The 14,751-nt window shown below is 44.5% G+C and overlaps 1 protein-coding gene across 3 annotated transcripts in view; it reads right to left on the reverse strand.

Moving 5' to 3' along the window:
- The window catches only part of TMEM266 (transmembrane protein 266), a 108,624-nt gene that overhangs the window by 35,595 nt on the left and 58,278 nt on the right, over window positions 1–14,751 (reverse strand). For all 3 annotated transcript variants that reach the window (XM_068275849.1, XM_068275846.1, XM_068275847.1), the window contains exons 2-4: window positions 5,756–5,853; window positions 3,149–3,303; window positions 1,365–1,438 (exon numbers count right to left, since the gene is read on the reverse strand). In XM_068275849.1, the coding sequence (XP_068131950.1) occupies window positions 1,365–1,438; window positions 3,149–3,303; window positions 5,756–5,769 (243 nt within the window). In that variant the 5' untranslated portion in view covers window positions 5,770–5,853. The remainder of the gene's footprint in view (window positions 1–1,364; window positions 1,439–3,148; window positions 3,304–5,755; window positions 5,854–14,751) is intronic.

Here is a 14,751-nt window from a genome sequence, read left to right on the forward strand (position 1 = left end):
CCGGGGCAATGTTGCGGGTAACGCTTCCTAGTAGAGGCAGAGCTTTGTGCTGTAGCTCTGTCTCTACTCCCGTCAATCGGCGCTGATCGCCGCCTCTCCCCGCCCCTCTCAGTCTTCTTTCATTGAGAGGGGCGCGGAGAGGCGGAGATTGACTGGACTGGTGGCAGAGCTACAGCACAAAGCTCTGCATTCCCGGGCAGCAAAATCCATGACCAGGAAAGTTGTGGATTTTTGCCCCGGTGTTTGGGGGGGGGGGGGGATTTAAACACAGCGTTCTGCCGCAGGATAGCGGCGTTTTAGATGGGGTGATAGTGTAGAATGGGTTTGTTAAATAAAGTGAGGAATTTTAAGAGGCTTCAGAGTCTCTTTAGAGCAAACCTGAAGCGAAAATAAACTTATGAGATAATGAATTGTATGTGTAGTACAACTAAAAAAATAGAACATTCAGTCTCATATTGTTTTCCAGTACAGGAAGAGTTAAGAAACTTCAGTTATCTATGCAAAAGAGCTTCTCTTAGCTCTTCGACCCAATTTAGGTTAAAGATAGTCCTGTTTTCTGAAGCACTTATCTCAACCTCTCACAGTTTCTTGTTTGTTTACGGTTGTACTGCAGGAAAGTTCAAAGGGTCATTAGCTCTGCTCCATTTCATAGTTTAAAATACTGATTTTCTGTGCAATCTGCAAATATGGAAGAATGATGCAATGTTAAAAGAATAATGCTATATACCTGGAAATACAAATATGATACTCTTTTCTTTGCTACTAATGTTTTTTTAATTATCCGTACTACACATAGACTTCATTAGATCATACTATTTTTTGCTTCAGTGTCACTTTAAAGGGTGGTACATTTTTCCATAAGAAATAAAACAAAGAAGAAATTACATTTCAAGTTCAAGTCTTGCCCATCTGGTCTCAGGCCCTTGGAAGCCACAACCACTATAGGACTTTCTTTAAGCATGTAGCCAAAGAAACTCATTGTGTATTCCTAACATTATCATATGTTCAGTATAACTGATACAATTTTTTAAAAATCTACAATAATCTTACCCGAGATCTCACTATACCGTCTTATCTCAATATGCAAGTTGGGGAGTAAATAATCCAAATCAACAGATATCATCCGTATAGAGTGATAATTGTACTTTAAATAGTCCATGTTATTTATAGAATATATAGATTATAATGGGCGTAACAAGTTTAAAAACCAAATATTAGTTGTGAACAGTGAAAGATGACTGCTCATTGGCTTATAAGGATTGCTGCACTTTGCACACCACATAATCCTCAGCATTCTAAAGGGTTATCAGTACAATTTGAGTGGACATTACTACAAACAATAGTTAGCTATTTCATTTTCTCACCTCCACAAAGAACATTGACAAGATAGAGAGGGTTATCCAGTGGATGATGCCTGAACACTGTGATGCATTGGAGACTGTAAACAAAAATAAAGAAATAATTTGTAAACACCACCCTATAAGAGGTTTTTAGCAGCTAATACTCTCCAACCCCCATTCTACTGATCCCGTAAAAAGCAAACATAGATTTCTGAGTAGTACCTACATAGTGTCAGACCTGAACTGCAATCAGTGCCATCTTTTGCTGATTAGATGGTACCAGAGATGAAGGTGAAGGCTATATTCATACTTATCTGGGGCTTCCTCCAGCCCCACGAGGGGAGTGGGCCTCCTTGCAGTCCTTTCCGGCTGCTTTGTTACAGTATTCTAATCAGCCCAGGTAATCTTGCCAGTCGGGCTCTTCTGCGCATCATGAGGGGCCGCCCCCGCCATGCTCCCATCCACAGGCGCAGAACTCTCCCGGCTGCAGGAGTGTGTCGGGGGTGCGTGTGTGGCCGTGCAGAAGAGTGCGGCTTGCCACATTGATGATTAAAAGACAATGAAGCAGCTGGAGAGGACAGCGAGGTAGCCCACTTACATCATGGGGCTGGAGGAAGCCCCAGGGAAGTATAAATATAGGCTTTAGCCTTACCTCCGGTACCCTTTAACAGGGTCCATGATCACATGCAGCATGAAACAAAAGGGGGCATACAGGACAGCAGGCTGCTTGATAAAAGGTGCAGTTATTAAAACAAACAGTAAAATCAGTACAACTTTCACATAAGCAATAAAAGCACTGGTATGTCACTCATACACTCCGCTCACGACACACAGTGCTGAAGAGAAAAAGCTATGGTTTTAACATCTTAAAATACCAGATATCAGTCTCCCAACATTATACAGTACATTCCACTCACTGCAGACGACACCAAAAGATAATAACCATGGGTATAGTATATGAAAATTTGAGCCATCAGTCACCCAACAATATAGGCTGAAAAGTTAGCAGGTTTCCAGCAATAATAAATCAGGCACAATAAGTGGCACCACTTCAGTGTTATAAGCAACGTACCAACATTGCTTATTTTTCCCGTGACCGTTCATTTTTTTTGAGCGACCGTTTCCCCGATTATGCATCGTAGGTACGTGTGCGTTTAAACGAACAACGTTTTGCGCCACACAGCAAATGCAATCGTATCTTTAAGTTTCCTAACAACTCCCATGCAAAGTGCCGCGGTCGTTTGAACTCTCGTTCACATCTGTTGTGTACACATAAGTACTGTAGGAAGATGGACTGGGGAATGCTCGTTCGTCAGGTCGCTTAGCTGTAGGTTACCCAATCCATCTTCCAGTGAGTACGGGCCTTCAGGGGAGCGAAGAGGAAGGGGGAGACAAAAAAAAAAAAGTAAAAAAAAAAAAAGTAATAAGGTCCATGTGCACAAGTCAAATAACTGCTGTCCTAGAATCACTTCTGACTGGGGTCTCTTGTTCTAACAACTAAAACAAGAGTAAACATTTCGGAGAACCCATTTGAATACAAAAGGTGAAAAATACTGAAAATGCATATTTTGACAACAATCAGTATAAAAAGGTTCAACCACCCAAGAGTGATATTTCCATTAGAGATGAAGGGCAGAGGAATCTGTTTTTATAGCGTCAGTCCCATGGATGTTATAAGAATTGTTACATGATACATTACAACCACCACCCTTATGCTCTGCAACAGTGAGATCACACAAGCGGCTTCATAGGAAAAACAATCTGCCACAAACTATTCATTATATCTAGTAAACAATGTCATGACTTACACTGAAGAAGCTTGATGTCTATCAGCAGTTCCACAGTCATCAGGCATACCACAAGAATGACACAGGCCACCAGGAAACTGTTCACTCCAGCACTAAGCAGAAACACATGCCATACAGTAGCCCTCTTACCACAGCATGGCTTTAGCCAGCTTGATCTGCAGGGGGGAGAATGCAAGAAACAAAAAAACAAAACAAAAATCACAGGTAGACTATGATCTTACAGTAATACCCTTTTTCTGGAGAGGGATTTACGGTATATTAAGCTTATTTACAGTTATGCTCATAAGTTTACATACCCTGGCAGAATTTAGGATTTTCCATTTTTCAGAGACTATGAATGATAACACAAAAACTTTTCTTTCACTCATGATTAGCGGTTGGTTGTCTGAAACCATTTATTGTCATACATGTTTACTTATTTTTAAATCATAATCACTACACAAACTACCCAAATGACCGAGATCAATAGTTTACATACCCCAGTTCTTAATACTGTGTGCATATTGCCCCTTTAACATAAATGACGGCTTGAAGGCATTTGTGGTAGTTAGTGGATGAGGTTCTTTATCTTCTCAGATGATAAAGCTGCCCATTCTTCCTGGCAAAAAGTCTCCAGTTCACGTAAATGCTTGCATGAACTGCATGTTTGAGATCTCCACGGAGTGATCAGGAGACTTAGATGGCCATCCCAGAACCTTCACTTTATGTTGCTGTAACCAATGACAGATCGACTTGGCCAAGTACATCCCATTCCCAGCCCCCTGGCTGAAGAGTGCAAATTTTCCTCCAGTATTTTTGATAACTTACTGCATTCATATTGCCATCAATTCTGACCAATTGCCATCAATTCTGTGCCTTTGTAGCTCACATATCCCTCAAACATCAGCGATCCACCACCATGTTTCACAGTAGGAAAGGTGCATCTTTCATCATAGGCCAGATGCCTTCCCAAAACTCAGCATTTATGCCTGTGGCCAAAAAGTTACATTTTAGTCAAAATGACTTTGTGCCAGAAGGTTTGAGGCTTGTCTATGTGATGTTTGGCATAGTGTAAGCGGGATACATTGTGGCATTTGCATGGTAACTGCTTTCTACTGCCAACTTGATCATGTCACCCATCTTTCCTATACCCAGCTAACCTATACTAAGGGCACATATACCTGTCTAACCTATACTAAGAGCTCACATGCCCAGCTAACCTATACTAAGGGCACATACACCCTTTGGGGAGTTGCGGGTGCATTTTAAAACGTCGGTAGATTTCCTGGCCTCAGCGAACTTTACAGTAGCTCGCGGGCCGAAAAAGTGTGGGCACCCCTGTTTTATAGCATTAAAACTACCTTTTCCCACAGATACTTTGACATTTCTTTTGCTTTCCCCATGACTTAAGAATCCAAAAAACATAAAAGCAGCACTGGATGAAAGATGGAAAGGTCTATCAAGAGTCCAGAAACTCAATGACATTTTATACACACCCACTAATTACAAGAAAACAGATCAAAGGTGAAGATGGTTACCTTCAATAGCCATTAACACCAGTTTGTGTCAAATTGTGTGCATGTTGTTTATTATGATTTAAAAAGAGTTAACACAGTTGTTTGAAATAAATGGCTTCAGCCAAACACTAATCATGAATGAAAGTTTATTTTGTGTCATTATTCATATTCTATGAAAATGGTTAAGACATCAAATTCTGCCAGGGTATGTAAACTTATGAGCACAAGTGCATGTGCTCCACATGTATGAACTTTTGCAAGATTTCACTTTTGGATAAGAGATTGAGAAATAACACTCCTTTTCTGCATCTGACAGTGAGTTAATAATTTGCAAACCTCTTGGATTAGATTTCTGGCTTTTGCACTGGTCCAGCACCTTACATTCCTGTACAGGGGAGACTCTCCCTCTACTTTTGGACTTCCCCGATAAGTGTGTAAAAATAAACATTCAACCCTTTCTATACTGTACTCAGCGTCTCTATAGAACTGGTTAAATAAAAAAGCAGTAGGAATGGTTTCTTATTGCAGTTAGGGCAGAGCGATGAGAGCTACACAATGGCTTTTATAAATTTACTAGGGTGTGTATGAAAAGGGTTAAATGTTTTACGCACACTGAGCAGGGAGGAAATGGTCAGCAAGATGATGTGACTGCTGAGCTGCAGCACTGGCCACATAAGAATTACACTTTCTCAGCAGAGGGAGGCTGTGGGTGGGGTCAGGTGATTTGCTCTTGTTGAGGAAACAGCCTCCACTCTGCTGGCAGCAAGGAGGTACAGGACAGAGTCAGACATAGAATTATTGCAGAAGGTAGAGATGTGAATGCACAAAGCTCCATGCATTCTTACTTCATGCAAACTTACATGCACTAACAAACTGAAGGCCTCAGTTTTAATTTTTTTTTTCTTCTAACAATGTGATTATAGTTTTTGCCAACAGCCCCACAAGTAAAAAAAATATTGCAAAGATGTGATTGTTCATTTTTAATCAATAAAAAGATGATTGAAACTAGAAAAGTGGCAGCTGAACAAGGGTTTTAATCAAATCAAGGCTTCATTTTAAATTCGGACTTCGTATTAAAAATCAGGTTAAGAAGAAATCGATCTATACATACTGTGGATTTGCCATGATGATGTACACACAGTCTTCACATTCATAATTCAGATGTTATAGTATTTTAGTGTTAGAAAACATGCGGTTTGCATAAGCCATCTGTAAAGTTAAAAGAGCATGTTAATATATGGATATCACAGCGTTTAATGGTGGAAAAGAATGGCAACCACTTGTTGCATGTAAACACAGGGAAGTATAAATCTAACAGTGACTAGAGATGGTGTGGAAGTTTTTACCTATATAATTCTGTAGCTTTCAAAAATTATACATTAATTTAGTATAAAGCCAAAACAGATACTGTGTAACATTTATTAGAACTGGTTACTGGTCAGAGAATTATATCTCTACAAGAAATACCAAAATGATATCATACAGAAACTGAAGATGCCCGTTGAAAGAATCGTGTGCAAACAAGGCCCGAGTGCAAAACAGGGGAACGTGTGCAAAGAATAAAACCAGTATTTTAATAGGACAAGAGACTACTGCAGAAAGGTGGAACCATAGAAAGGAATGCGGACAGTAGCATACGATGTACTGAGATGATTGGTCTACAGAGGTCAGATGACAGCACCAAAAGACTACACCCAAAGGAGAGGTCATCGTGATTATAATAAATACCGTATTTTCCGCCGTATAAGACGCACTTTTTCTCCCAAAAAAAAATGGGAAGAAAAAGTCCCTGCGTCTTATACGGCAAAGGCAGGGAATCCCTGACTTCCGAACACCCGCCGATACGAACCGCCGCCATGTCGGGGATTCCCTGCCTGTGTGCCTCCTCCTGTATCCTCCTTCTGTCTCTTTTGTAACCCCCCACCATGTCACCTGCCGTGTCTTAAGTCCCGCTATGGTCCTTCTGCCTCCCGCATGTGTCCGCGCCCCCCCCCCCGCATGTGTGCGCCCCCCCCCCCCCCCCCCCCCGCATGTTTCCGCTACCTCCCCCTGTGTTGTCTGGCCCCCGCGTGTTTCCATCCCCTCCCCTTGTGTGGTCTGGCCCCCCCAGGTGTTTAGCGGCAGCTGCTTACCTCATCCATCATGCCCGCGTGGACTGCAGACCTCCGGCTTCTGTGTGCGGCTTCCTCTAGTGCCGGCTTCTAGTGACGCGTCATTGTGAGGTCGGCAGTCCACGCGGGCATGATGGAAGAGGTAAGCAGCTGCCGCTAAACGCCCGGGGGGGGGCAGACCACACAAGGGGAGGGGGCAGAAACACCCGGGGGGACAGACAACACAGGGGGAGGTAGCGGAAACACGCGCGGGGGGGGTGGCGCAAACACATGCGGGAGGCAGAAGAACCATAGCGGGGACTTAAGACACGGCAGGCGACATGGTGGGGGGGGGGGGGTTACAAAAGGACCATGGGGGAGACAGAAGGATACATGGAGGTGACAGGAGGACCGTGGGGGAGACAGAAGGGACAGGAGGAGACATGATGGGGGTGACAGGAGGACCATGGGGGAGATGGAAGAGACAGGAGGAGACCTGGTGGGGTGACGGGAATATGCATGGGGGTGACAGGAGGACCTTGGGGGGCACATAAGAGACAGGAGACGACATGGTGGGGGAGACAGGAATACAAATGGGGTTGACAGGAGGACCTTATGAGGCACATAAGAGACAGGAGGAGACATGGTGGGGGTGACAGGAGGACACATGGGGCAGATATGGGGACACAGGACACATGGGGCAGACATGGAGGATACATGGGGGACACAGGAGGCTACCATTTGAGGGATAACATGTACAAGGCGCTCCGGAAATATGGACGCACCAAGTTTAGTTTTTTTTTTTTTACCTGGTTTTTGCCCACTAAACATAGGTGCGTCTTATATTCCGGAGCGTCTTATACGGCGCGAAATACGGTAATGCAGACAATAGATTCTTCAATTCTGGTATTGGTTGAGCTTGGGGTAAGTCACTCATGTTATACCGTGTTAAAAATACACACAACATCTGGCATTTGAAATCTTTAAGTTCTTGTAGGATTAACCCTAAATTCCTTTGACAATGGACAGTGAGAAGAAAACTATTCTAGCTTGCATGGAAAATTCATGCACGACTGTAAGCAGCTTGGAAGTATACCAATTAAAATATGAAGGAAGTGTACCTGATTAGTTCACAAAATTTGCATTCTAGTTACATGTAAGCTAGAATTATATACATAATATTGACCATCTTTAGTTATGACATTCAGAAGTGACATAGCCAACAAACCTTTCTTCACCTCCATCATCAACTGGAATATCATCCAAAATACTGTATTTTTTTGGACAATAAGACTCACTTTTTCTCCCCCAAAAGTGGCTTATAGTCCAAAAGCAGGGAGTTCCTGACCAGTGAACGCCTGCCAAAACAAACCTCCAACCCACTGCAATGTCGGGGACTCCCTGCACTGTGCCCATGCAGGGGAGGACACGGGGGCACAATGGGCATAGAAGAGGACACAAGAGGGACAGCGGGAGACACAAGTGGTGCAAGAGGGCATGAGGTACAAAGAGGGTATAATCCTCAAGATGCCCCTTCCCTTATTCCCCTCCCCCCCGGTTTTGTCCTCTAAACCTAGGTGCGTCTTATAGTCCGAAAAATATATATACTAGCAGCCTCCAGTCTATACTTACCTCAGTAGCTTGACTCATCCACCTCTCTATCGTACTCCACCTGCTGCTTCCCTTTCCAGAGCTCTCCATGAGCTTCATCTCAAACTTAACTGTAACCTACAAAGCTCTCCACATTCTTTTCTCCCCCGAATACTTCTTCTCACTGGTCCCCAAGTACTATCCTCATTGCAATCTCTGCTATGCACATCACCTTCTGCTATCCTCCACTAGAAGCACCTCTTCCCACTCACATCTACAAGACTTCTCATGAGCTAACCAACTATCAACTAACAGACTGGCACTGACAACTAACCGACTGGCACCATTCCAATCTGTACTGAACTCGGCTGCTCGACTAATTCATCTCTCTTCTCGTCCTTTCTCTGCTACTCCTCTCTGCCAAGCTCTTCATGGCTGCCAATTACAGAGAGGATCCATTTTAAACTCTTAACCCTAACCAACATAGCTCTCCCCAATCTCTCTCCCCATATATTTCCTCACTTGTTTCCAGATAAAAACTGAACCCCAATCTCAGATCTGCACACAAGCTTCTTTTGTCCTCCTCTAAAATCACCTCCTCGCATTCATGTATACAAGACCTCTCATGTGCCTCCCCCCTCCTCTGGGATGCCCTTCCACAGTACATCTGTCATTCTCCAACCTTTGAAATCTTTTAAGCTGGCCATACACTGGCCCGATTTGCCGCCGAATCGACAGCAGATTCGATCACTGGGATCTAATCTGCTGCCAATCGTTCGCGCTAAACGCACCCACCGATCCGATTTCCTCCCGAAATCGGATCGGTCCGTCGATCGCGCCGTGCGGGTTACTTCCGTCGATCGCCCGCGGGTAGGGAGCGCGTCGCTAGCGGCGGCCGATCCGATACAGTTATACATTACCTGACGCTGGCTCCCGGGCATCTTCTCCGCATCTTCTCCGTGCTGCACTGCTCTTGCTTCTATCCCAGCGTACATTAACTTCCTGTGTCACTCCAGTGACCAGGAAGTTCAAAATAGAGGACGCACTATTTGAACTTCCTGGTCACGGAGTGACACAGTGTACGCTGGGATGCGGTGCGGGGTGCAGCGCGGAGACGAGGACCCGGAGCCAGCTTCAGGTAATGTATGCAGGGGGGGGGGGGGGGGGGGGACAGGCGGCAGCGGCGGCTCCACAGATTGTGATCGGTTTCAGGCAGAAATCGATTCACAATCTGTTTGCAGTAAAGGCAGCCATACCATCCCTCTCTGATCAGATTCGATCAGATAGGGATCTGTCAGCTGGTCGATCTAATGGCAAATCGACCAGTGTATGGCTACCTTAAAGCTCCCTCAAAACTCATTTTTTCTGACAAGCATATGCTCTAACTTAGGCCATTCCCCCTTCGACCTCTCGTCAAGTTTTACTCCTTACTAGATAACCTAAACACCCACTGCCTGTATGTATACTGCATACTTCCTCACCTCTTGTTTCTCTGCATTCCTTTAGATTGTACGCTTGCAAGGGCAGGGCTCCCTCACTCTTTTGTATCTTGGAATTTGTTAATCTCAGTGTATTTTGAACATCCGTTTTAACTTAAGATAATTTTATAATTTGTCAGAATCATTTCTATATATACGCAAAATTTTACCTCTCAGGGAATGACTTTTTATACATATTTAAAACGAGTATTCTTAAATCTGAATGGTTTAAATTACTCATTTATTATGTTTTTTTTGACCTTGTGTCCTTTGTTTGCCTCTGTTGTATTATTTATTGAGGGGTGGAGTTTGTCATGGTAATATATTCATGGCATTCTTGGTGCCTTAGTGCAATGCTGTATACCTGTATACAGTATTATTATTATTTATTGTATTATATGCAGCGCTGAACAATAAATAGGGATACATACATTGCAACATTGTAGCAAACGGTTATACAACATAGCACAAGGTTATACATACAATCAGGGGTATAAAATGCAAAGCACATACAGGTCTGTATGTGCTTTGCAGATTATTTTCAGTTCACAAAATGCTAGGACACTGGCAACATTTTGTAAATCAAAGTAACAAGTTTGCTTAAAGAGGAGCTGTTAGGTATAACGTCTCAGAGAAAAAAAACACATATCAGTAGCTAAATATTGGCTGTACTTACATTACATATGCATTTCACTATTTGGATTTCACTGAATTTTTATATAGTATTTGCAGAGAATGATGCTCCTGACAGCTCATGGCAGGTTCCATGTTTGTCTGTCTCCTATGAAGCCAATTGTGTCGTCATGTCCTCCCTGCTTCCTGATGATTCGACTCACAAAAAAGATCCTAATGGACAACACTACTGTGCAGTGAATACTAATTAGCCATGTGGCTAGGAACAATAGCGGACTCATGCAGTAAACTCTAGTGAGCTGGGCTGCGTTACAAGCTGCTGTAACTTGAGCCAGTAACTTCTCACTAGCAGCCTTAGGGCGTGATTGGGAAATTAAGGGGATGACCCAAGGTGGGTAGAAGCAGCCCCAGAATGCTTTGCAGTATGTTATGCGGCCTGTCGTCTTACTTAAGAGCTTGGGAATAACAGCCTTGCTGTTCAGCACACATCAAAAGTAAGAGAGATTTTTAACTTCAGTATTGCCTTTTTGGCTTCCTTCTAAACTGTTTAACACAGGAGAATAGAGGTTTAAATTAGCTTTTGCAGCCTGACAGTTACTCTTTAAGGCTGCTTTCACAGCGGGACATTACAGGCGCACGTTAGAGCAGCCTGTAGCGCAGCCCACCGCACAGTAATAAAAAATAAATAAATAAATAAAAAAAAATCAATGGGCTGTTCACAGTGCCCACGTTGCGTTGCATTGTAATGCTAGACGTCAAGAGAAAGTACTGCATGCAGTACGGACTGCTTGCACATGCTCAGTAATGTTGGGGAGGAGGAGAGTGCGGCCAGGCACATGGCTAATTAATATTCACTGCACTTTGTGACGTGCAGTGTTTACTTCCTGGAGCGCCCGCTTTGTGCTGCGATTGGCTGGCGGTACCACGTGATGCCGCATGCGTCACAAAGTATGCATCACGGACGCCAGAGTGAGCTGCACAACGCGGCTCGCTCTGACATCCACATCCAACACCACCAGGTGTTGCGTTAGGGGCACGTTATGTGACCATAACGTCCCCTAAAACGCAACGTCCTGGTGGGAAGGTAGCCTTAGACTATTTAGGCTGCATTCACAGTGGGACATTGCAGTGCTGCGTTATAAAGTCTTATAACGCAGCTTACCGCACTGCAATTATAAGCCTATGGGGCGTTCACAGTGTGACGTTAGCTTTGCATTGTAACGTGTAGCATTATGGTTACGTACTGCTGCAGTGCGCTACCTCTAAACACACGTTACCAGGAAAGCATACTTTTCTATTTCAAACAGTTTTATTGAAGTTTTCAAAGGAATATTACAGTGTACAATACAGGGCAAAATGCTCAATGAGACAAAACATCATGGCTGACATTTAGTTGACATTTGCACATGTTAAGCAAGACCGCTATAGAGTCATGATGAGGAGTCCTTCAAAAAAAGGGGGCTGTGAGGCCCCGGGTTCTATGAAGGTGTAGGAGTCCAGTGCTCCAGTGCGAACACCAGGCCCCAAACTGAGGACTCTGCCCGAAAGCCTCTGGCCCCATCCAGATGGGATGGGTAGGCATAAATACCTTCAACAAGGAGAGAGGGTGGAAAGGAGGAGGGGATGAACAGAGAGGACAGAAAGAGGAAAAAGGAAAGGGAAGGGAGGTCTGGTCACTGCCATGGTCTATGACTCCTAGTTCTGGATCTCACCATGAATAATTGAGTGGCTTCAGCTGGCTAACTATTGCCCGTGATTGCTAGAAATACCTTCCAGGGCTCCCAAATTTTGTCGACCTTAGGGCGCCTATCCAAAAGGATTCCTGCCATCTGCTCCTGTACCATATATCCCGAGACCCTATGCTTGACTTCCTCAAACGGTACTAGTTGTTTCTTCCAGGCTCTCGCTATTGTTTGTTTGGCGGCTACAAAAATAAATTGAAGGAGGGATTCCTGATCGTTAGTGAGGGAGCCGGATTTGAAGTGTAGTAAAGCAGACCAAGGGTCTTTGCGCAGTTGCGTGTGAAAGACGGCCTGTATCAGTCGGTAGAGTTTGGACCAGAAGCGAGATAGCATGGAACATGACCAGAAGGTGTGCAGTAGGTCCCCTCTGGATTGACACCCCCGGAAGCATTTGTCATCCCCTCCAAAATGCATGAGCCTGGAAGGAACCAGGTACCATCTCATCATCACTTTCAGGGAGGCTTCTACAAGGCCTAGGTTGATGGAAAGATGGAAAAGGCTGTGCCAGGCTTGGGACCACTCTTCTGTAGTCCGGGTACCTTTCAAGTCGACCTCCCATCTTTTCACATACTCGTGTGAGAAGGAGGAGATAGGGGTGGTTAAGGATGAGTACAACTTGCTTATAAGCCCATTGCTCCTAATGTCCAACAGGCATGCGTTTTCAAATAACGACAGGGACAAACTGGGGTTTGAGTTGGGCCTCAGCAAAGAGTTAACCCAATGTCGCAGCTGCAAGTATCTAAAATACTCTAAGCCTGGGATTTGGTACTTATCCCTCAAAAGGTCCCAACTGACCACCTTTGAGTCGCTGATTAAATGGTGTACGATTAATAAATTATTTGAGACCCACCACCTGAAAGCTGCTGGGTCTTTATATGCTGGGGGAAAGAGAGGATTGTCAGCGATCGGCAAAAGTGGCAGGTGCGGGGATAGCAATCTTCGGGAATATTTGAGAGAGTCCCAGACCCTTAGGCAGTGCTTCATTATGTTGCTTAAAAGGGGTGGCCGTAGCTTAGGTGGAAGCCAAATAGGGCATTGCACTGATAAAGGAGCTGCGGGAGCAATATCAAATAGTACCCATTGTGGCATGTCTGACCCTCTATATAGGCCAACCATCGGCGCGATCTGGGCTGCCTGGTAGTATGCCCCTAGGTTGGGAAATCCCAGACCTCCAGCAGGTTTGGGTATATATATGGAGGCTCTAGCGACTCTAGGTCTGGAGTTACCCCAGATAAAATTTATTTATTTTGCTCTGGAACAGCCTCAGGTAGTGCGGGGGGATACGGACAGGCAGCAGTCGGAAATGATAAAGTATTTTAGGCAGCAGGACCATTTTGATAGAGTGTACCCGCCCCAGCCAGGATAGTTGCATGGCTGACCAGCTTGAGGTATATTGTGTAATGAGCCCAGACAGTGCGTGGTAATTGGCCTGGAAGAGGGAGTCATAATTGGCTGTAAGATTGATGCCTAGGTAGGAGATTTGTTTTACTGCTATTTGAAAGGGGACTGATGCAATCAGATCCTGCCAATCGGTTTGTTCAAGCGTGATATTCATTAGCTGCGACTTTTTGGGGTTAATCTTCAGGCCAGAGACCAGTGCAAACTCTTTCATGATCTCCATTAAGGCGGGGATTGAGGACTTGGGGTTGGACAGGAATAGTAATAGGTCATCAGCGAAAAGATTCAATTTATGTTGTGTGCCTGCTATTTGGAAACCAAGAACCTCTGTCGATTTTCTGATTGTTTGGGCTAACGGCTCCATTGCTATGATAAATAAGATTGGGGAGAGAGGGCACCCTTGGCGGGTCCCTCTCTCAATTGCAAAACTAGGGGAAAGATATCCCGCGTAATGAACTTTGGCTGACGGTGAGGAGTAAAGGGCCTGGATCCAGGCTATGAAAGATGGCCCGAATCCCCAGTGCTGCAAGATGGAGTAAAGGTAATCCCACGACAATGTGTCAAACGCCTTGTATATGTCTAGGCTCAGGCAGACTCCGGGGATCTTCCTATAGTGGAGGCTATCAAACACCTGGATGGCCCTGTACACTGCATCTGAGGCCTGGCGCCCTGGGACAAAGCCCACCTGATCTTTGTGAATTAGTAAGGGAAGAAATCTATTGATTCGTGTAGCCAATATTTTACTCAAGAGTTTTATATCCACATTAAGGAGTGAGATGGGGCGAAAACTACTGACTTCTAATGGTTCTATATCTGATTTGGGGAGCATGGCGATATTGGCTTGGAGAGATTCTTGGTTCGGGAGTTTGTTTTTATTATATTCATTGTATACTCTGGATAAGATAGGAGCTAGTATTTGCGCAAATGTTTTGTAGAAAAATGGGGAATAACCATCGGGCCCCGGAGTTTTTGCATTTTTGAGTGACTTGATAGCCATTAAGACCTCTTCCGAGGTTATGTCTGCGTTAAGATCGTCCACATCGGCTGTGTTAAGGGGGGGGGGGGGGGGGAAGCTGAAGTGAGTTCAGGTAGGCTTCCAACCTGGCGTTATTAATCCGACCCTCCCTTCCGTATAGCTCTTGAAGAAAGTCCTGGAAATACTGGACAATCTTGCAC

This window comes from Hyperolius riggenbachi, chromosome 3 (genome assembly GCF_040937935.1).
Source record: "Hyperolius riggenbachi isolate aHypRig1 chromosome 3, aHypRig1.pri, whole genome shotgun sequence".
NCBI lineage: Eukaryota > Metazoa > Chordata > Amphibia > Anura > Hyperoliidae > Hyperolius > Hyperolius riggenbachi.